The sequence below is a fragment of the Hirundo rustica genome, chromosome 6 (assembly GCF_015227805.2).
Source record: "Hirundo rustica isolate bHirRus1 chromosome 6, bHirRus1.pri.v3, whole genome shotgun sequence".
NCBI classification, from domain to species: Eukaryota; Metazoa; Chordata; class Aves; order Passeriformes; family Hirundinidae; genus Hirundo; species Hirundo rustica.
Window position 1 is genome coordinate 23,426,407 of NC_053455.1, and position 18,252 is coordinate 23,444,658.

General features: G+C 47.8%; 1 protein-coding gene across 1 annotated transcript; it reads right to left on the minus strand.

The window, feature by feature from the left end:
- Nucleotides 1–569: 569 nt before the first annotated feature.
- DLST (dihydrolipoamide S-succinyltransferase) lies at nt 570–16,849 on the minus strand. Its single transcript, XM_040066177.2, has 15 exons — nt 16,731–16,849; nt 12,267–12,300; nt 10,908–10,956; nt 9,832–9,887; nt 9,451–9,525; nt 9,003–9,058; nt 8,198–8,309; nt 7,548–7,703; nt 7,181–7,266; nt 6,429–6,526; nt 4,450–4,580; nt 3,821–3,894; nt 2,940–3,023; nt 2,238–2,405; nt 570–1,781 (listed from the first exon to the last, which is right to left on the minus strand). The coding sequence occupies exons 1-15, from the start codon at nt 16,797–16,799 to the stop codon at nt 1,647–1,649; spliced, it is 1,383 nt and encodes a 460-aa protein (XP_039922111.1). The 5' UTR covers nt 16,800–16,849; the 3' UTR covers nt 570–1,646.
- Between the last annotated feature and the right edge of the window lie 1,403 nt (nt 16,850–18,252).

Sequence of the window (18,252 nt, forward strand, 5' to 3'; positions counted from 1 at the left end):
AGAATGCCCTCTTCACCCACAGCCAGGAAGGGTAAACCATCTCTGAAGTGGATGTCAGGACTGGGAAAACTCTGCCATGATCCAGGAGTGATTCTGTATAGTCCCAACAAGGACAGCTTCCTGGGGAAGCACACAGCACCACAAACAGCTTCTGCTGTTCCTTCCTCTTCCTTCCTTTCTCCTTCTGCAACAGCATGAATTACAACTCTCCCCTGTTGCAGCAGTAAAAACCCAACTTCTGAAAAACTTTATGAGCCTGTCCCAGGTCTCCCTTTTGGCTATCATGCCCTTTAGCAAACACTGGCAATTCCTCACCATCTGTAACAGTTCTGTTAGAAAAGCATGACTTCCAGCCCTAAAAACCTCCTCTTTGCTGGGAAGAGCCAATTCCTTGGCAGAGAGTTTGAGGACAGCAGTGTTCACAGGCAGAGAAGACTCAATTTACTGCCACCAGCGATGAGCTCAGCTCCTACTGCCTCCTTTCTTTCACCACCAGCTAACAGGGCTCTTGCACTACACTCGGGATGCTGCCAATGCCGGAGCCCTCGCCCCCTCAAACACACTCCACCTTGCAGTCGTTGCACGGTTTTATTTCATTTAAAATCCGCTGTGTTAAATATTTTTGTTACAAGTTCTGTGTAGGGGGTAAGAGTAATAGACTCTGCAGGCACTAGCAACCCCCTCACCCCTCGATTCATGTGTGCGCTATCGGATTAAGAACCGCCCCCCTCCCCCCAGAACCGGCACCCGTGGGCTGGGATGTAGATTACAGCGAAAGGCCCGGCCCCTCCCGTGCGTGTGCCGGGAGCAGGCCGGGCCCCCGCACGCAGGAAGCCAGCAGTCAGATCCGCCGCCAGTGAGCTGTGAGTCAAGGAGAGTGGCTGGGGGCCGCTTCTCAGCCCCACGTCGGGCATGTGATGGTGAAAGGCTTGTCCCCAGGAACAGCGCTGCCTCCACAGAGGTCACGGGCTCTGCCCACCCCGACAAGAACATTCACGCCACAGTGACTAGGCTGCTGAAAGACAATCTCCACGGGAAAGTAGGGGAGCTGCCACCCCGTGTTACTGTCTGTGGAGGGAGTGTTACTAGGGCACTGCCAGAAGCATGACACCTACCTCAAGCCCTGCTCTGACCAAAACTTTTCCTGCAAGTGGCCTCGGGGTCAGACCACCCTTGCGAGGCAGATGAGTGTGAAATATTTTCAAGCAAACGTGGACAGGACGGTAGCCTTTCCTCTCCTCTGCCTCCCAGGAACCTTAGTGCTAGGCAATAAAGCTGAACCTGCCACGGAGGGGCAGGGAAGGGTACCCTAGCACAGCAGCAGCAAGCAGTTTCCAGTGGTATAGGACAAGCTAGAGGTGAGAGTTTGGTGCTGTGAGGGAGAGGACGCCACACAGATGGCTCTGGAAAGGCAGTGCCGTTCAGTGGTCGGCCCACTGCATGGCAGTTCTTTTGAGATACTAAACCTTCATTAAACAAAATAGGAAAGGAGGTAGGAGCTATCCCCGTAATTCCCTCTAGGATAGCTCCAATCACAGAGGAGGGAGAAAGACTGGAATGACCCCTGCCAGTTCCTGAATGCCCTGCATTGTCCCTGCTGGTGCTGCGGCCCTGTCCTGGGTGGGTTGTGTGGGGGTGTGGCTGCCCTACAGGTCGAGCAGCAGCACGCGGGGATCCTCCACCGCTGCCTTAATCTTGCGCAGGAAGGTCACGGCCTCTCTGCCGTCGATAAGCCGGTGATCGTAGGTCAGCGCCACGTACATCATAGGCCGCACCTCGATCTGCGGAGGGACACGGCGATTAGCAGCTCAGTGCTCCTGCCTGCATGGTCCCCTCCGCTGAGCTCAGGAACACCTGGCTTTTTAACACCCCCAGTCCTGGGGTCTGGCCCTCCTGGATGTGTCCTGCCTGGCAAAATTACCCCCACCCAGGCTGGGGCCCATGCCACATACAAGATCAGGTCCCTTCCTGGAACTGTTCCCTAGCATAAAAGCTACAACCTCCTCCTTCCCACACCTAAGCAGATTATAACCAGTTTGCCCACTCACAGACAGGACGAAGTCCCCTGCACAGCTCAGGCAAGTACCAGGGCCAGCAAAGGTGCCCTATACCCATTAGTCTCTGCTCCTCCTTCACACTAAAGTGTTTCAGAAGTGGCACCAATCCCTTAGAAAAAGGCCCTCAGTCTGCTGAGCCCTGTCCTTTGTTCACTAAAACCCCTGTGCAGGTCCACCTACCTTGCCTCCCACAGCCACAGGCCTGTCAAAGATGGCATGCATGCCTAAGATGGCAGACTGGGGTGGGTTAATGATAGGTGTTCCAAAGAGTGACCCAAAAACCCCACCATTGCTGATTGTGAAAGTGCCGCCATCCATGTCTTCAATGGCCAGTTCATTCTTCCGTGCCTAGAAGTAAAAGTAAGGTCTTAGAAACTCACACAGACCACAAAGAGCAAAGAACAAGGGTTTGGACGCCCACTCTACACTCTCCAGGAATAAATACTGATTGCAAGAGCTTTTCTTATTGATCTGTTAGCTGAAAACCATCACAAACTGCTCAAAAATGCATCCCTGTCCTTAGAGTGAACATCTAGTGGCTTTGGGGAAGGATTCTCTTGCCTTTGCCTCCAACTCCTGCTTTTGCAGGAGACAGACACAGGGACTTCTACCCCACGGCAGTTCAGCCTTGGCCTCTAAAGACAAAGGTGAAGATACACCAAGTCACTAATGCATAGATTGCAGTCTTCTGGAAGGGCAACAAGTAGAGCTGTCCTAGAAGGCAGAGGCACAGCCAAACATGTAACTGGATCACTCCCCACACCACAACTCAGTGTGTTAGAGGTCAGAGATGATGACACAGAGACCAAATCAACACATGCTGATCCCCCACTTCCAATTCCTTCCATTCCTCCAAAACCCTCTTCAGAAAACTTTCCTTACCTTCTCTCCCAACTCGTAGATAGCACGTTCTATGTCAGCAAAGTTCATGTTTTCTACATTCCTAACCACAGGGACCACCAGACCCTGAGGAAAAGCAAAGTCCATGAACAGCAAATTCAGTGCAGTGACACATACATACCTGTCATGGGGCAGGAACCTGGACACAGCCCCCTAAAGTTCCTGCCTCCACCTCAGCCCACATCAGCTGGCTGGCAGAGATGCCTCACACCCTAACAGCCTGACGGGAAACCTGGCATGACACACATCAAGGGCTGACACCTAAAATTGAGCCACCATCTTCGCCTTTGCTAGCCTATCTCATAAAATCAACTAGGTCTGTCTGGAGCCAGCTCCACATTGATAAATTCCCAGGTGAGGCACTGGGAGACTTCAGCTGGCACCTCTTTATGCTGGGCCTCTCCTAGACTTTGTGAGAAGACAGTGACAGAACTTCAGTCCTCATCAAATCTCTGCCTCACAGCAGAACCTTCTAATCAAGAAGGTAATTCACTAATTCAACATCTGTAACTCCATCTCATACTCTCCCTGGATAGAAACATCTCTGTGGAACAGTACAGCAAAGTTAGCCAGAGGACACGATGTTCAAAGCTTTTACTGCCTATGTCACGGATTCATGACAAGAAAGCGTTTCCCTAACCTGGCCCCTACTCATTAACAACTGAGATTTATATTGACCCTGTTACCAGATCTCTTATTAAGATTAATATAGTAGCAGAATATTCTTGGCCCTCCGTCTTCTCTCACAATCTATCTCAGCAGTTTCTGCTGCAGCAGAGCACGAAGCTGAACTGGCTCCAAGTACATGATCATCCCATAGGAAAGGCTGTGGGAAGCATGGACAAGGCATCCAAGGTACCTACCCGGGGAGTTGCTACAGCGACACTGATGTCCACATAGTCCCTGTACACAATCTCTTTGGTCGTGTCATCAATCACTAGGAAGAGAAAATCTTGTGTTACATATGCAGAACCTAGGATCAAGTGTTTGGCAGGCCACAAAATCATAACAACCTGCCCCTGTCTAGCTTAAACGTAACTCCAGAGAAGAATGAGCCCTTGCTGTACCTGTGGGAGAGGCACCAGGATAGACAGAAAGAAAACAGTCCACACAGCTCAGTCCTCCTCAGTTATTCTCCCCTTGGTTATTCTGTTCTGCATTTCAGCAAGCACCTCTGACACACCCAAGAACTGCACTGTGCCTACAGCAGCCACCTGTACACCAGCTAGCAGGCTCTGCCTTCTGCAGGCCCCTATGCATGGCCCCAGCCCCACTCTTGTTTCCCCTTCCTGAGTCCCTCTTGGCAAGCTGTCCTCTAGGGCCACCAGTGGCTTTAGGAGTTCAGCTGCAGTGTGCAGGACTGTCCCCTTTTTCCTGTGTATTTGACTTGCTTCTCCAAGCTACTACTCCTGCCATGGACTTGGCCATTCGCTTTCCTCCATTCTGCTGTGTTCCCTAGACATGCAAGTCACCAGCAAGGGTGACCACTCACCTGCATTCACAACAGGCTGGTCCTGCAGAGCAAAGGCTGCAGCTTTCACAAAAGCTGACATGAAACCTAGCTTCAGGTTGTGCTTTTTCAGAAAGGTATCCTTGTGTACAGTTCTCATCTCCCGGATGTTGCTGCAAAACACACGATAACACTGGTGAACAGGGAGTCAAAAAAAACCACTGTTCCCTCACCCTGTAAAAGATTTCAGTGCCAGCCCAAAGGATGTAGATCTGCACCACTGAGTGGGAAACCTCCAGCCTGCTGCAAAACCCTTCACCTATCATAGGTACTGAACAAGAATCAAATGGAAACTGGTCCTGGACCACGAACTGCACAGCCAGGGTAAACCTCCAAGGCCCACACTGCCAGGCACAGAAGCAAGATGGGGCATGGCACATTTCCTGCTTAGGTTTGATGTTGCCACCTATTCTCTGGAGACACGAGAGCTCATACCAGTGTGGCACCACAGACAGCAACTGCAAGTGTGGCTGGGCGGACACAGAAGGATGAAAAAAACAAGAAATGCCAAAGTAGTGAACAGGCAGGAAATGAAATCGAAGTGATCAAAGGAAAATACCTCAATCACTCTGCAAATTCAGCACAGGACAGCACAACACCAGCTTTGTACCCAACTCTCTTGCTTTGGGAGTTGAGTGAATATGAAAGGAATTTTCCCAGGTGCTGTAGCAGTGGGTGCCAGTCCACTCACAGCTCTTGACCAGACAAATCATGTTTTCTCACTGTTTCTATTAATCAAAATTGAGGCCCTTTACAAAATATTAACCAAGCTGTGTTTACAAGCTCTGCCTATTCCAGGCTAATACCAGATGCTGTGGAATCGCACGATTCATCCCTTCCCCATTCAGAGACCTTGAGTCTTTGAAGAGAGGGTTTCACCAAGGAGCAGGATTTTCCATGGTTTCGAGTGTTTGTTTTCCTGCGCCTAATCTTGTTTAGGGTTAGGATTACTACCCAAAGACATTAGTGCCTCCCAAGACACAAGGACTGCAGCAATGAGGGTTCAGCTTGCTATGGAACTGGCTCATTAAGGCCTCCACCTCTCAGACACTGACCCCTGTGGGAAGCAGGAGGCCCCAGCACAGGTCCTCACGAATCAACTTCACAGTAATCAATCCAAACCACATTACCAGATGCAATGAGAGCCCCAGGCTGGCGTAAAGCGACACCTCAATGAGCCTCTGAGAGGAGATATAGCTGCAGCACTTCCCTCCAATAAAGACTGTTTTGCCAGCCTTATTGTTCTGAGACCCAAATATTTACATGTTTTGTCTTAAGGAGTAGCATAGGATTTCACAAGGCAATTTGATTTGAGCACAATTTCCCCTTAATGCACTGTAACATAAGCTGCCCATCCTCCAAAGACATTAGTGTGCTCAGTCCACGCAAGCACTTGAGTCAGGAGCCCCCCACCTGCTTGAGAGGATGGGGAAGGGTGCTGGTCTGTCTCTGGAAAGCTGTACCATCTGACAGCAAAGGCCTTAGGCCTAAGCAACGCTCACCTGAAAGGCTGATGAGCCCTGGAGAACTAACTCACTGGATGTTAAATACCTCCAAAAGCAGTAACCTGGTGGAGTGACAGAAAGTAGATGCTACATCTTGCTGTCTTCTAACAGCCATTATAAGCAAGTGATACTAGCCCCTTCTGGTCTTCTGCTCAACATTTACCAGTCTTCCACCAAAAAGCCCACAGAAGAGGAACCAGAGACTACCCCTATTACAAGTAGCAGATGGCTCCCAAGGAATGACAGGCCATTAGGAAGCTTTGTACCCCCTCATACCACAACACCACGGCATCCCGAAGAAGCGGTGCAGACTGTGGTACACACCTAAGAAAGAGGTCTCAAAAGACATGCTGCAAATCTCCCCAAGGAAAACCTGCAAGGTTTTGACTGCTATTTAAAGATGATGGCCTTCATCTGTTTCTATTCATAAAGGGAAAAAAGAGGTTTGCTCCTCACCTCATATCGATCTCATTGAAAGTGGTCAGCATGGCACAAGTATTCTGAGCCTCTTTCAGCCGCTGAGCAATACGCTGACGCATCCTATTCATTTTCACCTGCAAATTAAAAAGGTATAAGCAGAAGCTGCCTCAAGCTCATCCAAGTGCAAAATGCACAAGAAACCCAAAAGGCCCTTCTCTTGCCATCTAATTGACTAGATGCCCAAGGCCAAGGTTTTCACTGTAGGTCAGGAGCACAATGGGCTGAGGAGTTTATTTCACTGCTCAGCTCAATACACTGTTCACTTAAAAAGCAGTGCTGAAATGCATCACAGTATAGCTTCTTCTGACCTCTGCATTCCTCAAGACCTCCAAGCATGTGGCTAACGTGAGAAGAGCAGGACTGCTAAGAAAGCAGGCTGCTCAACCATGCTCTCTTAAGAATGCACAAGGTAGTTTCAGCAGCCTCAACCCTTTGCTGAAGGCTTGTGTACAAACCAAGCTGATCACACTGAGTCCTTCTGTCCTGAGTCAGCAGAGCTCAAGACAAGACCTTTGCCTAGAAAAGACCCGTGCCAGATTGGTCCAGGCTCTTCCTCCACAGCACTCATAAGCTGTTCCCTCATGCAGAGAATTTTCCCACTTGTCACAGCTCTACTGAGCTGGGTGTGTACAGGTGGATATGGACACGTCTGGAAAGCTGAAGGCTTATACCAGAGATTATCACCTAGCAACAGAAGTGCGGGCAAGGCCCCTGTTCCCACAGCTTACCCTGTGCTCTGATCTGGCACCTTTGGTGGGCACTGCCTCCCCAGGAGAGGCTGCTGCTGGGGCTGCAGCCGGCTTCACAGCAGACACTGAGGGTAAAAAACACATCAGTCAAAACCAGAAGCCAGGTAGAAAAATCCTTGAGGTAGAAAGCACATTTGAGCTCCTTGTTTAAGCAACACAATATGGAAGCAGCCCTGAATTAGGCTGGGAAGGTTCCAGGCACAGCTGAGCAATCCAGTCTGGAGCATGCAGGGCAATACTGTGGGAGGCCTTCACCATAAACGCCTCTGTTTGCTGTCTTTAACCTTACACACTCTCCCCTAAAGAAGAGAGACTTGAGAACAGGAACAAATGGCTGTTGTCTCACCTGGTTTGCTGTCGATGGGCTGAGCTGACACAGGTGGCACTGGTGGCATTGTAGTGGGAATTGGTGCTGCAGCAGGGGGAGGAGCAGGCGCAGCTACAGGTTCAGGGGCTGCAGGAGGAGGAGGGGCTGCTGCTGGCTTAGCCTTGGCAGGAGCAGCTGAAAGAAAAGGAAGAACCATGGTAAGACCACCAACTTTCAGCAGCAGAGATCTGTGAGTCCAACCAACCTAACAAAAGTAAACCCTCAGGCGGAGTGCCTTTATGTTCTCAGTACTACTGAGCTGACAGAAATCGCCACAGGAGAAGGCCATTGTGAAAGTGTTTTACTCATCAACACCCCTGACCTCCTCACTGGAGAAGGCTGGATGCTACAGAGAAGAAGGCACAGAAGGGAATGGAAATAGGGGAATTCTCAACTAGTTATAGCTAAGAGCTCAGCCTCCTCCAGAGGGAACAAAAGGGAAGATTCCCCTCAGAAAGAATAAAATGATGCTTCTCTAACTGACAACAGGAGTATTTTCTTCCAGTTATAGAGGCAGAGAGAGGAATTATTTAACCTCTCTCAGGATCCCTCTAAATGCTTTGCTTTCATCTTCAGAAAACACTGGTGGAAACACAAAGGCCTATGCAAGTTATACATGCCTGACTTACCTCCAGTTTTCCTGAGTTTGAATAGAGGTGTCCCCCCTTCCACTTTGCCACCATCGGGTACCAGAAGAGCTTCAATCACACCAGCTGCTGGGGCTGGAACTTGCACTGATGTCTGAAAAAAAAGAAAATCAGTGAATTTCTCCCAAGCATTGGCTGGAGAAAAAGTGACCAAGAGAAGATGCCAATATGTGCAGATACACATTATAATTTGGCACAGACAGCAGCCATGTCTAACACTATTTGCACCAGTTTTTCACACCCTCCACCAGGATTTCGTGCCAACAGTTAGAAGCCTTAGGAGAAGCTGGCAGTGTAACTTATAGCCTGATCTCTGGGGTATATCAAGAACTGACCCACTGCCAGCATCTTCCTGACAGCAAAGCTGAAAACAGAACTCGAGAATTCAGCAAGAACTTCAAGGCTTAACATTCCTTTCAAGGGTGGGTAAACTTAAAGCCTAAATTTAAAACAATCTGAAGACAACCTATGGCTTGCAGATTTCTCCTTTGTTTAAACACAAACAAGTTTCAAAACTCAAAGCACTCAAACTGGAAGGAGGAGTAGAATTACAGCTCCAATAAACATCAACACCAGTGATGATTAATCAAATGGATAAGTAAGGGTGATCAAGAATTCTCACTTAAGGCACAGCAAGTTTTCATACTACATGAGAAAAGCTTTTCTCCATGAAGAGAGCAGGAGACACAGTCAGGGCCCTGCAGGCTCTAGGAGCTCTTAGCAGGAGAGAAGCCATACAGGGTGCCTGCTATAGAACTAGAAAAGGTTTTGGTCCAGAAACTCCTACCTTGTCTGTTTCAATCTCACACACCACTTCATCTTCCGCCACTGTGTCTCCAACAGCTGAATGACAGATATGAAGACCACTGTGAGGAGGGAGGTGTGCTCCAGCCTCCCCTCTTTACCCACAGCAGTTTCCCACACTAACCCATAAGCTTTTCATCCCAGTTCTCTACAACTTCTAAAGAAAAGACTAGCTCAAGCAATCTACTGCACAGTTAAGAGTCTGATTCCAGCTTAGACATCTCCCTTCATTCAACACTACCCCTGACAGAGAGGTGATGAGGCAGTAACTGCAATCCTTACCCATTAGGAGAGCTGTAATTAAATGCCTCATTTGGCACAGACTGAAAGGCACAGAGCAGGACGTTAGCCAGTGAACTGTAATGCATCCCCAAGGTGTCCAACACAGCCATAAAAGCAAGGAGAATTGCAGGGAAGAGGCAATTGCTTACCTTTCTCCCACCTGACATCTCCTTCTGTGACTGACTCTGCAAAGGCTGGTGTGTTCACCGTAACCACGTCATCCCCTGTGAGAGAGACAGACTTGACTGCATTCAGAGCTAAAAATTTATGGCATTGCTTCATTCTTGTCATCACAACTTGGCTAAAGGGGGTGGGCCATCAGATATCAAACTGCTGTCCGTCTCCTTGCTTCAACACTGATCAACATTTAAACACCAGAGAAATTCACATTAGACTGAAAGGCACACAGTGACAGGAATGCCAGACAAAATCTTTAGGGCCCTGGGGATATAACCCTGAGTCATCCATGCAGGCAGGACAGCAAGAGCTCTCAAAAGAAGCATCACACTAATTCCTGACTTTTTACTTACTATGCACCGCAGTGGTTCTGAAGTAGCGGACAGTGAAGACACTGGAGCTATTTACTCTGCAGAAAGAGAGAAAAGTATCAACACAGACAAATGTTCCCCTGCAGGCTGCCAGCACCAAGCTCAAGCACATTTCACATTTGCTTAACTGATGTGAAAGGCTGCTCAGCAATTCTGATGTATTTGTTTCAAAGGACTCCTACTTACTGTTCAAGTTGCAACAGTCCAGTGAGAAAGGAAAGGTTACATCCTACTATCATTAGTCCTCTCAGAAACTCAGTGAGATTTTTTCATGTATGGAATTTTAATTTAGACAGACAACCCAACAGAACCCTTATGGCTTAAGCACTGATTAAAGGGTGACCTGGCCAGCCCATGCAATGCCCAAGTGCCCAAGACTAGTGCAGCAACAATTTTTTTACCTCCAGATTAGGACTGTCATCTCTACAGAAGTTGTTAGATTGCTCAAATGAAAAAAAAAAAAAAAAAAAAAAGCACCATAAATTGCCTATGGCAACGCTTCCAAAACACAGCTATTTCCCTCCACCACGTTTCTTCACAGGGAGCTGGCAATCCAAATCATTCCAAAGGATGATTTTTACACCTAATGACATCAGATTTGGAAAACTGAAACAAATGTGCTTTAGCATTTCCTCTAGCACAGGCTACTTTGCACAAACAGTCCAGTATTACAGGCTTTTATGCATGTACTCTTGTAGTTATTTCCCCAAATACATTTTTAGAAGACCACCTCAGTAATGTAAACCCTGACATATGAACAACAGCTCTGTGAATGAACCCACTTCTCCTGACAGAAAATCTACCAGGAGACCACCATGGAGCAAACAACACCTCTAGTCAGATAATCAAAGAGCAGAAATCCATTTTTCATTGGTTTCCTCACTCTTATCCCTTCCCTTCTCAGTATCTGGTTGCAGACAAAGCCTGTTTTCAGTTCCCAACCTGCAAAACCTAGATTTCATGACAGCCAACCATATTCCATTTCTCAGACCTCAAATCTTATCATGGCTAGAGCAGCCCCAGTCTCCCCACATGACACTTTTCCTGTGCATACTTACACAAGCTTCCTGCTGTTTGTGTAAGCCAGTCCTTGGCTCCCAGACACACCTGTGAATGAGAAAGAAGTTACCCACAGCAATATTATCCAGCTGTCCAGCCCTCAAGTATCCCTGTCATATAAAAGGCGGCAGAGGACACCGCTGCCCACCCTGAAAGAAGTTTGGGACCAAATGGGGAATATACCCATGCAGACACCTCAGTGCCATCAAACCTGTCCAGAGCTTGCCAAGAACAGTGGTCTTGTCTTCATCTAGATTTATAGGGATGAGGAAAGCAGTTATAGCTTCACAACAAAGCTATTAAGGATAACTTTGAAAAGGGCAAAGCAGCAGCTGCCCTGTTCAGAGCAAAACCAGGAAAGAGCTATGAGGGACTACCTGCAGGACTGCTGAGTTATCCTACCCATATGAAGGGTAGGAGCAAAGTATCATCCCTGTAAGAGGCACCCCCAAGAAGTCTCACAGTCGCAGAGACAGCTAAGGAGGAAAAAAGGACTGAAAAGAGGGTGTAGGGCACAGCAACAAGCCACCATCATCCCTCTTCTCTGTCCATTCCCTGTCCAGAGAAATTATTTTCCAAAACTCACAACAGGGAAATACTTGCACAGCTTCCCAGTTTCGCATACTCCACTGTCCCCTTCCCACACTGCTCGTATGCCCTGACACTGCAATTTTTATTATGAACTGAACTCCCGTCCTTTGTCTCTTGTAGAGCACAGTTTTCCAGACTGATCCTAAAGAGAGTCAGTGTAGTAACTGGAAAACATAATTATCTCAATTACACAATGCCAGAGGGAAGAACCATTTCCCCACTTTATTTTTTTAAAAAGCAACACAATTTCTACACCATCCCCTACTAAATAGTTGATATTGAACTCTAGAGACCAAAAAAGATAAGCAAATTTAACTGGTTTTACAAAGTGGAATCAGAAGTGAGTGAAGTAATGGTATATAAACATAGTACAGCTAGAAAAAACAGAACTCTAAGGAAAAACAGTTTAAGCACTGAAGTGGAGTTCACAGGCACACCAGATTTGACATATCTCTTAATATTCACCCATCATTCTCAAAGGAGTTTATTAGAGAGCTAAGGCTCTGCAACAGCATGTGCTTCAAGTACTGCAATGCTTGAAATACACTGTGCTGCTGCTGGGAAATCTTCACCAGAGCCAAATGGATCAGGCAGCATTTACCTCAGGCAAAGGAGGTACTCCTTTGGAGTGGAAACTTAGCTCATTCCACTGCTTCTTCACTACATGACTGATAGAAATAAACCCCAATTAGACCTACTACCAACCTCCATCATCAGCTCTGTTCTTTTCTAGGTAGCCTGAAATGAAATAAAAGTGTAAGACTCACCAGACAGAGGGCATCTTGCCAGAGTACAGTTCCCCTGTCAGAGAGAAGAGGATGTATCAGTATTGCAAGAAGACAAACTCACCCTAGAAGGACTTAGGTTTTCCCCTGAGATCTGAATCAGACATGGGACCCACCATTCCCATGCTCCAGTCTGCAGGCATGCCACTTTCCCACAGTGTGCCAGAGCAGGAGAGCACCTATGCCCTTCTCTATCCTTTGTCTCCTGCCAGGGTACTTTATGATGCAGTGATGTTACATTTGATGCTTTCATCTTCCAGTTCTGGATCCAGAAGTTTTGACCTTCTCATGTACACTTTCCTCCTCAAGAAGGAACAGATTTCAAATAAAATCTGTTATGAACGAGAAGTTAAAGGGTAGGTACTGGATATGATGAAAAAACATCCCATGATGTTTACTCCTACAGTCATGAATGCAGCATCTAGGGTTTTTTTCTAAAGCTATGGAGCCTTTGAACTCCATAAGGCCAGAATGCCTCTCAGAGGCAAAATTTCTACTGCTGCCATTTAGCCAGGAATTCCACATTCTTTGATGTTTCACTTCATACCTATGTAATCATTGACTGCACTCCTAGTTCAGCATAACAGTGCTCAAAAGTAGAAGACATTTCAAAATATTCCAGTTACTTCCCCTGCTGCTATTACATATTTCTCTCACATCAAACCTGCAGGATTGGAGAAGCTAGGAGCTCTTCAAAAGCAATAGGAAAATAGCCCCATAACCATGACTGAAACGCACTTGACTTGCTTAGAACAATACCACCTTGAGAGCTCAAGGCACTCTTATCCAGCAGCTAAGGTTAGGTCTCCTTCACACCTTCAGCACCTAAAGTGAAGTTTGCATACAAGTCCTGATTTCAGCTTCAGCAAAGCAAGCTGGATGGGATATAACTGACCTTAAATATCAAGATAATTTTAGGAGCCGTGTGGCAAGACAACACAGACACCAAGGACCAACAATATACTTAAGCTTGGCACACCATCTACAGGACAGCTGCAGCATACAAAAACATATTCAATGAACACTTAGTATCAAAACTACTAACAGTAGTTTTGGAATCAAGCCCTTGGTGGTTTAATTATCCAAGCTTATAAATGGATTTGACTTGTTGGATATTAACACAGAGTGAACTCAGTGATCAATGGGCAATTCAACAGGGTCATGATTAGCTGTGCCAAGATGCAGGCAGCCAGTCTGACTTGCAGCTAAGCTCCAGCACAACACCATGCAGCTACCCTGCTTGCCAGTTCACTGCAGGGATCAACAATCCTGAACCAAGAGTTCTGCAAAACCAGCCTGTGGCAGGGCCTGTGGAGCCCCTGCCCCAAGTCTGGCTGGGTAAGGGAAAGCAGGAAGCACTGTGCCGACTTTGCAGAGTCATCTTGAATGCTACAATGCCTAATCTGGGTACAGCACTGGCTCCTGCTAGTTCAGATCTGGTTTGTGTAGAGCCAGCTCTAAGCCAGGGTCAGGAGGACTAACTCCAGCTTAACTCCACGGTGTCAGCTGTCTAGAGCACCACAATCCTCAGCACTCTGTATTGATCGTATCTTCTCTATTTTCTATAGCGTCCCAGATAGCATGGGGTCAATCACAAATGAGTATCAAGCAACCTGAGTCCTCCCCCTCTATCCATTAATGTTTCCCCAGGTGTTTAATTAAAAAAAGTGGTTAAAGGCATCCCTAGCATGCCAGACAACAAATTGTTAAGAAAGGAACAGCCTCAGACTGAAGCAAAACCATACAATTTTATTTGCTTAGCACCAGTATACTGAGGAGTTAAAACAAAAAGGAAAGTTTAGAAGGCCTGTCCTAAAATAAATCGCTGTAAGAAAACGCATCTGCAGCTCTCTTCCATCAGTGGTGTGAAGTCTCTGTTCTACAACTGCAGCAAAATTAAGGAAAAAATTGATATCACTTTACCCTCTGTCTTTTAGGTTAAGAAATTAGGTTAAGAGCTTAACATGAGGAAGCCACTAATAAAAGATACTGTGCTTTCTCTGGCTTACATTCTGCAGAAATGCTGTGTGTCTATCTCTTAACTACAGTACTTCAGAAATGAACATGCAGCTTCAGGAGACACCGGACAGGGCTGCTTCCTGTTCCCTTCTCCTGAAGGAAGCATTTTGAATGCATTTCTTCCTGGATAACTTGGCTAAATGTGCCCTCTGCCTTCTATTGGAGCTTTTTTAGTGAGAATGGAAATATTTCAGTTTTGCTACCTGGCATTAACACTTTGGGTCACTTTAAAAAGACAGCCTTCACTTGGGGAAAGAAGTCTTGGTCTAATTAATCAGTGACTCATGTACCAAGTGATTAATATTTCCCTCTCGTTTCACATGACTTATCAGAATTGTTTTTATATCTGTTATTACGTCAAAGTGACCCTGGCATGCACCGTCCCAAGCCACACCTTTCAAGAAGCCATCACCTTCCAGAAGGTCGCTACACACTGAAATGAATGATGGAACATCAGCTAAAGCAACAGCCTGTATATCAACAGTGAGAGACCAGTTCAGGTGAGGAATCTGATGAACTTGACGGGGCAGCTCATTTCAACGGAGGCAAACCAGAAGGCAAACCAGTGCTGTGCAGCTCCAGCAACAGGCAAAGCAGCAACTGAGTCTCCAGCCATGGCTTCCTGAGAGCAAAGCAGCTGCTGCTTCAACGATGAGCACAAACCACTGCTACACGTGAAAACCCCACTGCATGGCTTTCATGGGTATCAAAACAATTATCTACAGCATGGGAGGGCAAATGCCAAGATGGGATGGAGATAACAATGCTGAGTGGTGAAGGACAGTGTTACCAAGACAACAGGCTCAGAACTCCTCCAGCATGAGGGGAAGATCAAACAGGGAAGAAAAAGTTCTTTACCAACTCCTGCCCAGATAAACAGAAGGATTTGATTCTCAAAGCATTTTACACAGCTCCTGATCAAACCAATCTTTTCTAGACTAGCTTTTCTCTGGACTTTTTCACGTATCCTTCAACGCCTGCCTGTCCTTGCCCAGACGTGCTACAGGCCATTGATGCGCATTTGTGGTTTCTACTTGATATGAGTTCAGGACCTTTTCTTCTTTTACAGACAGTCAAAATCCAGTAAACCCTTCCTCACCCTCACTGACTCCACTCTTCTCCCATTCAATCCTCCACTTCTGAATTTTGTACATCTACTGTTCTCACTTCTGCCAGCAGAGGTTTGCGAAGTCCTGGAATTTCTTTCTACCTCTCCAAAAAGCCTGTATCATAATCATAAATAATAATCATCATAATCAAAATTTATTTCCAATATCGCTGCTCAAATGGAAATCAAACCGCTACTACAACTTTTCCAGTACATCTAACAGATTAACTAGCATTCAGCCTAAAACCTCCTGATTTTCAGACTAGTTTTGTAAAAGATATCAATACTCCATCTGACTTCTCTCTGTTCTTTATAATTACACAGAATCACTGAGAGACGATAAAGCGTAAATATCAATAAAATGCCATTTTAACAGCTTGTTTAAGCTGCATTATAATCAATTTGTCTCTACATATATGTATAACAAACTGTAACTATAGTTACGTGTAAATTGTTCATAACGCAGTTTTACATGTATACACACGTATTTATAAACACAAATGTGTCATTACATTACAATTGGTTGTCAACACTTCTTTGCCTACGTTTACAGGATGTCTAAAATCGAGTCTCATGCTCTTAGGCTCCAGCTGGTCACTGGAAGAGAAGTGATCTTTCTCATCCTATATGCATGCACATATATGTGTGTACACATGAAGCCGTGCATGGTCGCTATTTAAACGAAGATGCGTGCAGCAGTCACTGAACGACAGGACCCAGCTGGCCAAGGGCAGCCTCAGGGTTAAGTAGCTATCGGGCTCTGTCAGCCCACGCTGCAGCCAGCAGAGGTTACCGCCGTTTGCAGCGGTTCAATGACTGCCCTGAAACCCAAGCGCACAATTTAAACAACAAACCGCATACCGGCTTGTTGCCGTTCCAGCACCGGGCACGCCCCGGCCGGGGGGGTCTCTGTCAGCGCAGGCCGGCGGCTGCCAACAGAGAGGGCCCCGAAAGCTACAGCCACTGACAGGCGGGGACGGCGGAGCCCGAGAGCGCCGGCGTTCGGACGCCCTTCCCGGTCGGCTCTGCCAGGTGCCGCCGCGCCGCCGCCCTTCCCGCCGGGCCGGGCCGGGCCGGGCGGCAGCGGGGCAGCGGCACTCCCTGGGAAGGGGCAGCGCCGCGCTCACCGCAGCCCCTGCTGGGGGACAGCCTCGCCGCTCCTTCCCGCGCCCGGCCCTGCCGCGTCCCCGGGGCGGCGGCGCCGAGCGCCAGGCGGCAGGGGACGCGTCCCGGTGCCCTTGGCGCCGCCGACCTCGCCCGCCCAGCCGCCGCCCTCCCTCGCTGCCCCGCTCCCCGCGGCCGGTGCCCGCGGGCCGTACCTGTCGGAGGGCGCGCAGCGAGCGGCCCAGCGCGCGGCCGAGGCAGCGGGACCGCCACAGCGGCACCATCGCGGCGGCGGCGGCGGCGGCGGCGGGAGGGGCCGCAGGGCGGACACCGGAACCAGGCCCGGCGCGAGGCGGAAGCGCGCGGGGCCGGACCAAGCTCCCCGGAGCGGGGGGAGCAGCCGGGGGCGGCACCATCGCCGGGGGGCGGGGCTGGGCGGCAGGGCCGGGCCGGGGCGAGGGTCTGCTCATAACACTGCTTTGTGTTACCATATGTGCAATAGTATACGTATCGATACATTCTATGCAATATATGTGATATTAAATATTATTCTTTATAGAGCACGTGCATATAAAATATCTATGTATTACATATGTTTATATAAACACATGCATATGTATATGTAGATGTTATTATATGTAATAGCATATGTATATGTGTAATAAATAACCCCGTGAGTTACGAAGAGTGCCGTTTCATGACGCTCTTCTTTGAACCAGCTCTGGTCTGCCGCAGGGCAGCTGTATCCGTGGTTTTCCTGCTCATCTTGGCAAAGCATGGTGCTGAGCTCGTGTGGGATGATATTGCCACAAGCATCTCCTCGTGGGATGCTGCATGGTTAGAAATGGGCAGTGAGGTCATCTCACCATGGCAAACAGGAAAATGAGTCTATAAGTAAGTCCAATAAGTCCACCTATTCCTCAGGTGTGCTCTGTATGTTGAAAACATTTGAGAATTCTCCAGCCAGCTTCTGTTTTCTTCCTGCCTCCAAGCAGGGAACCACAGGTGGAAGAAAACCTGAGGAACCTATTTACAGATTCTGACAGTCAGCCTGGGATAGGTATAGAGGGCTGTCTGGCAGCCAGGCATCTCTCAAGGAGCCAAGTCTGGGTTATGCACATGTACTTAATTTAGCCACTGCTTAATAATATATGAATGGTAAACTGCAAGCTTCAAAATATGAGATCGTTTTCAAAGGAAAGAGGTTGAATAAAAATCAACAAGGGATAGTCTCTGAGGCTATGAGGATGAGCTGATTTCTCTAATAAAAGGTAACTGAGCCAGAAAGGCCCTCTGCCAGGGACTTCTCTGTGATCTGTCTTTCAAAGGCTAATATTCTTGGACAATACTGACCACCTGATGTCAACTGCTTTTAGCCACAGTCTCCTGCCTACTCAATGAATACACTAAGCATTGCCATGCTCAGTAAGCATGTCTAAGCAAAGCAGATGAAGCCCCAGGAGTGGCATGCACGGCTAGACTTTGCCTACCCACCCACAGCTCCTGCACAAGAAGTGTCTGAACAATCACATGTGCTGTTGGGGCAGGTAGGTTTGTCCCGGGGCTGGGGGCAATATGCCAGCTCTGGTGGTGCTGTCTTTAAAGCACCCTGTGAAAAGTAAGGGACTCTGTGTTGCTGCTTTTCCTCTTGTCCCATTTCTCGGTCATGTCCTATGCTGCAGGCCTCCAGAACAGCCAAAATGCCTCCGTGCCCCTTTGGTGCGGGATGTTGGAAAT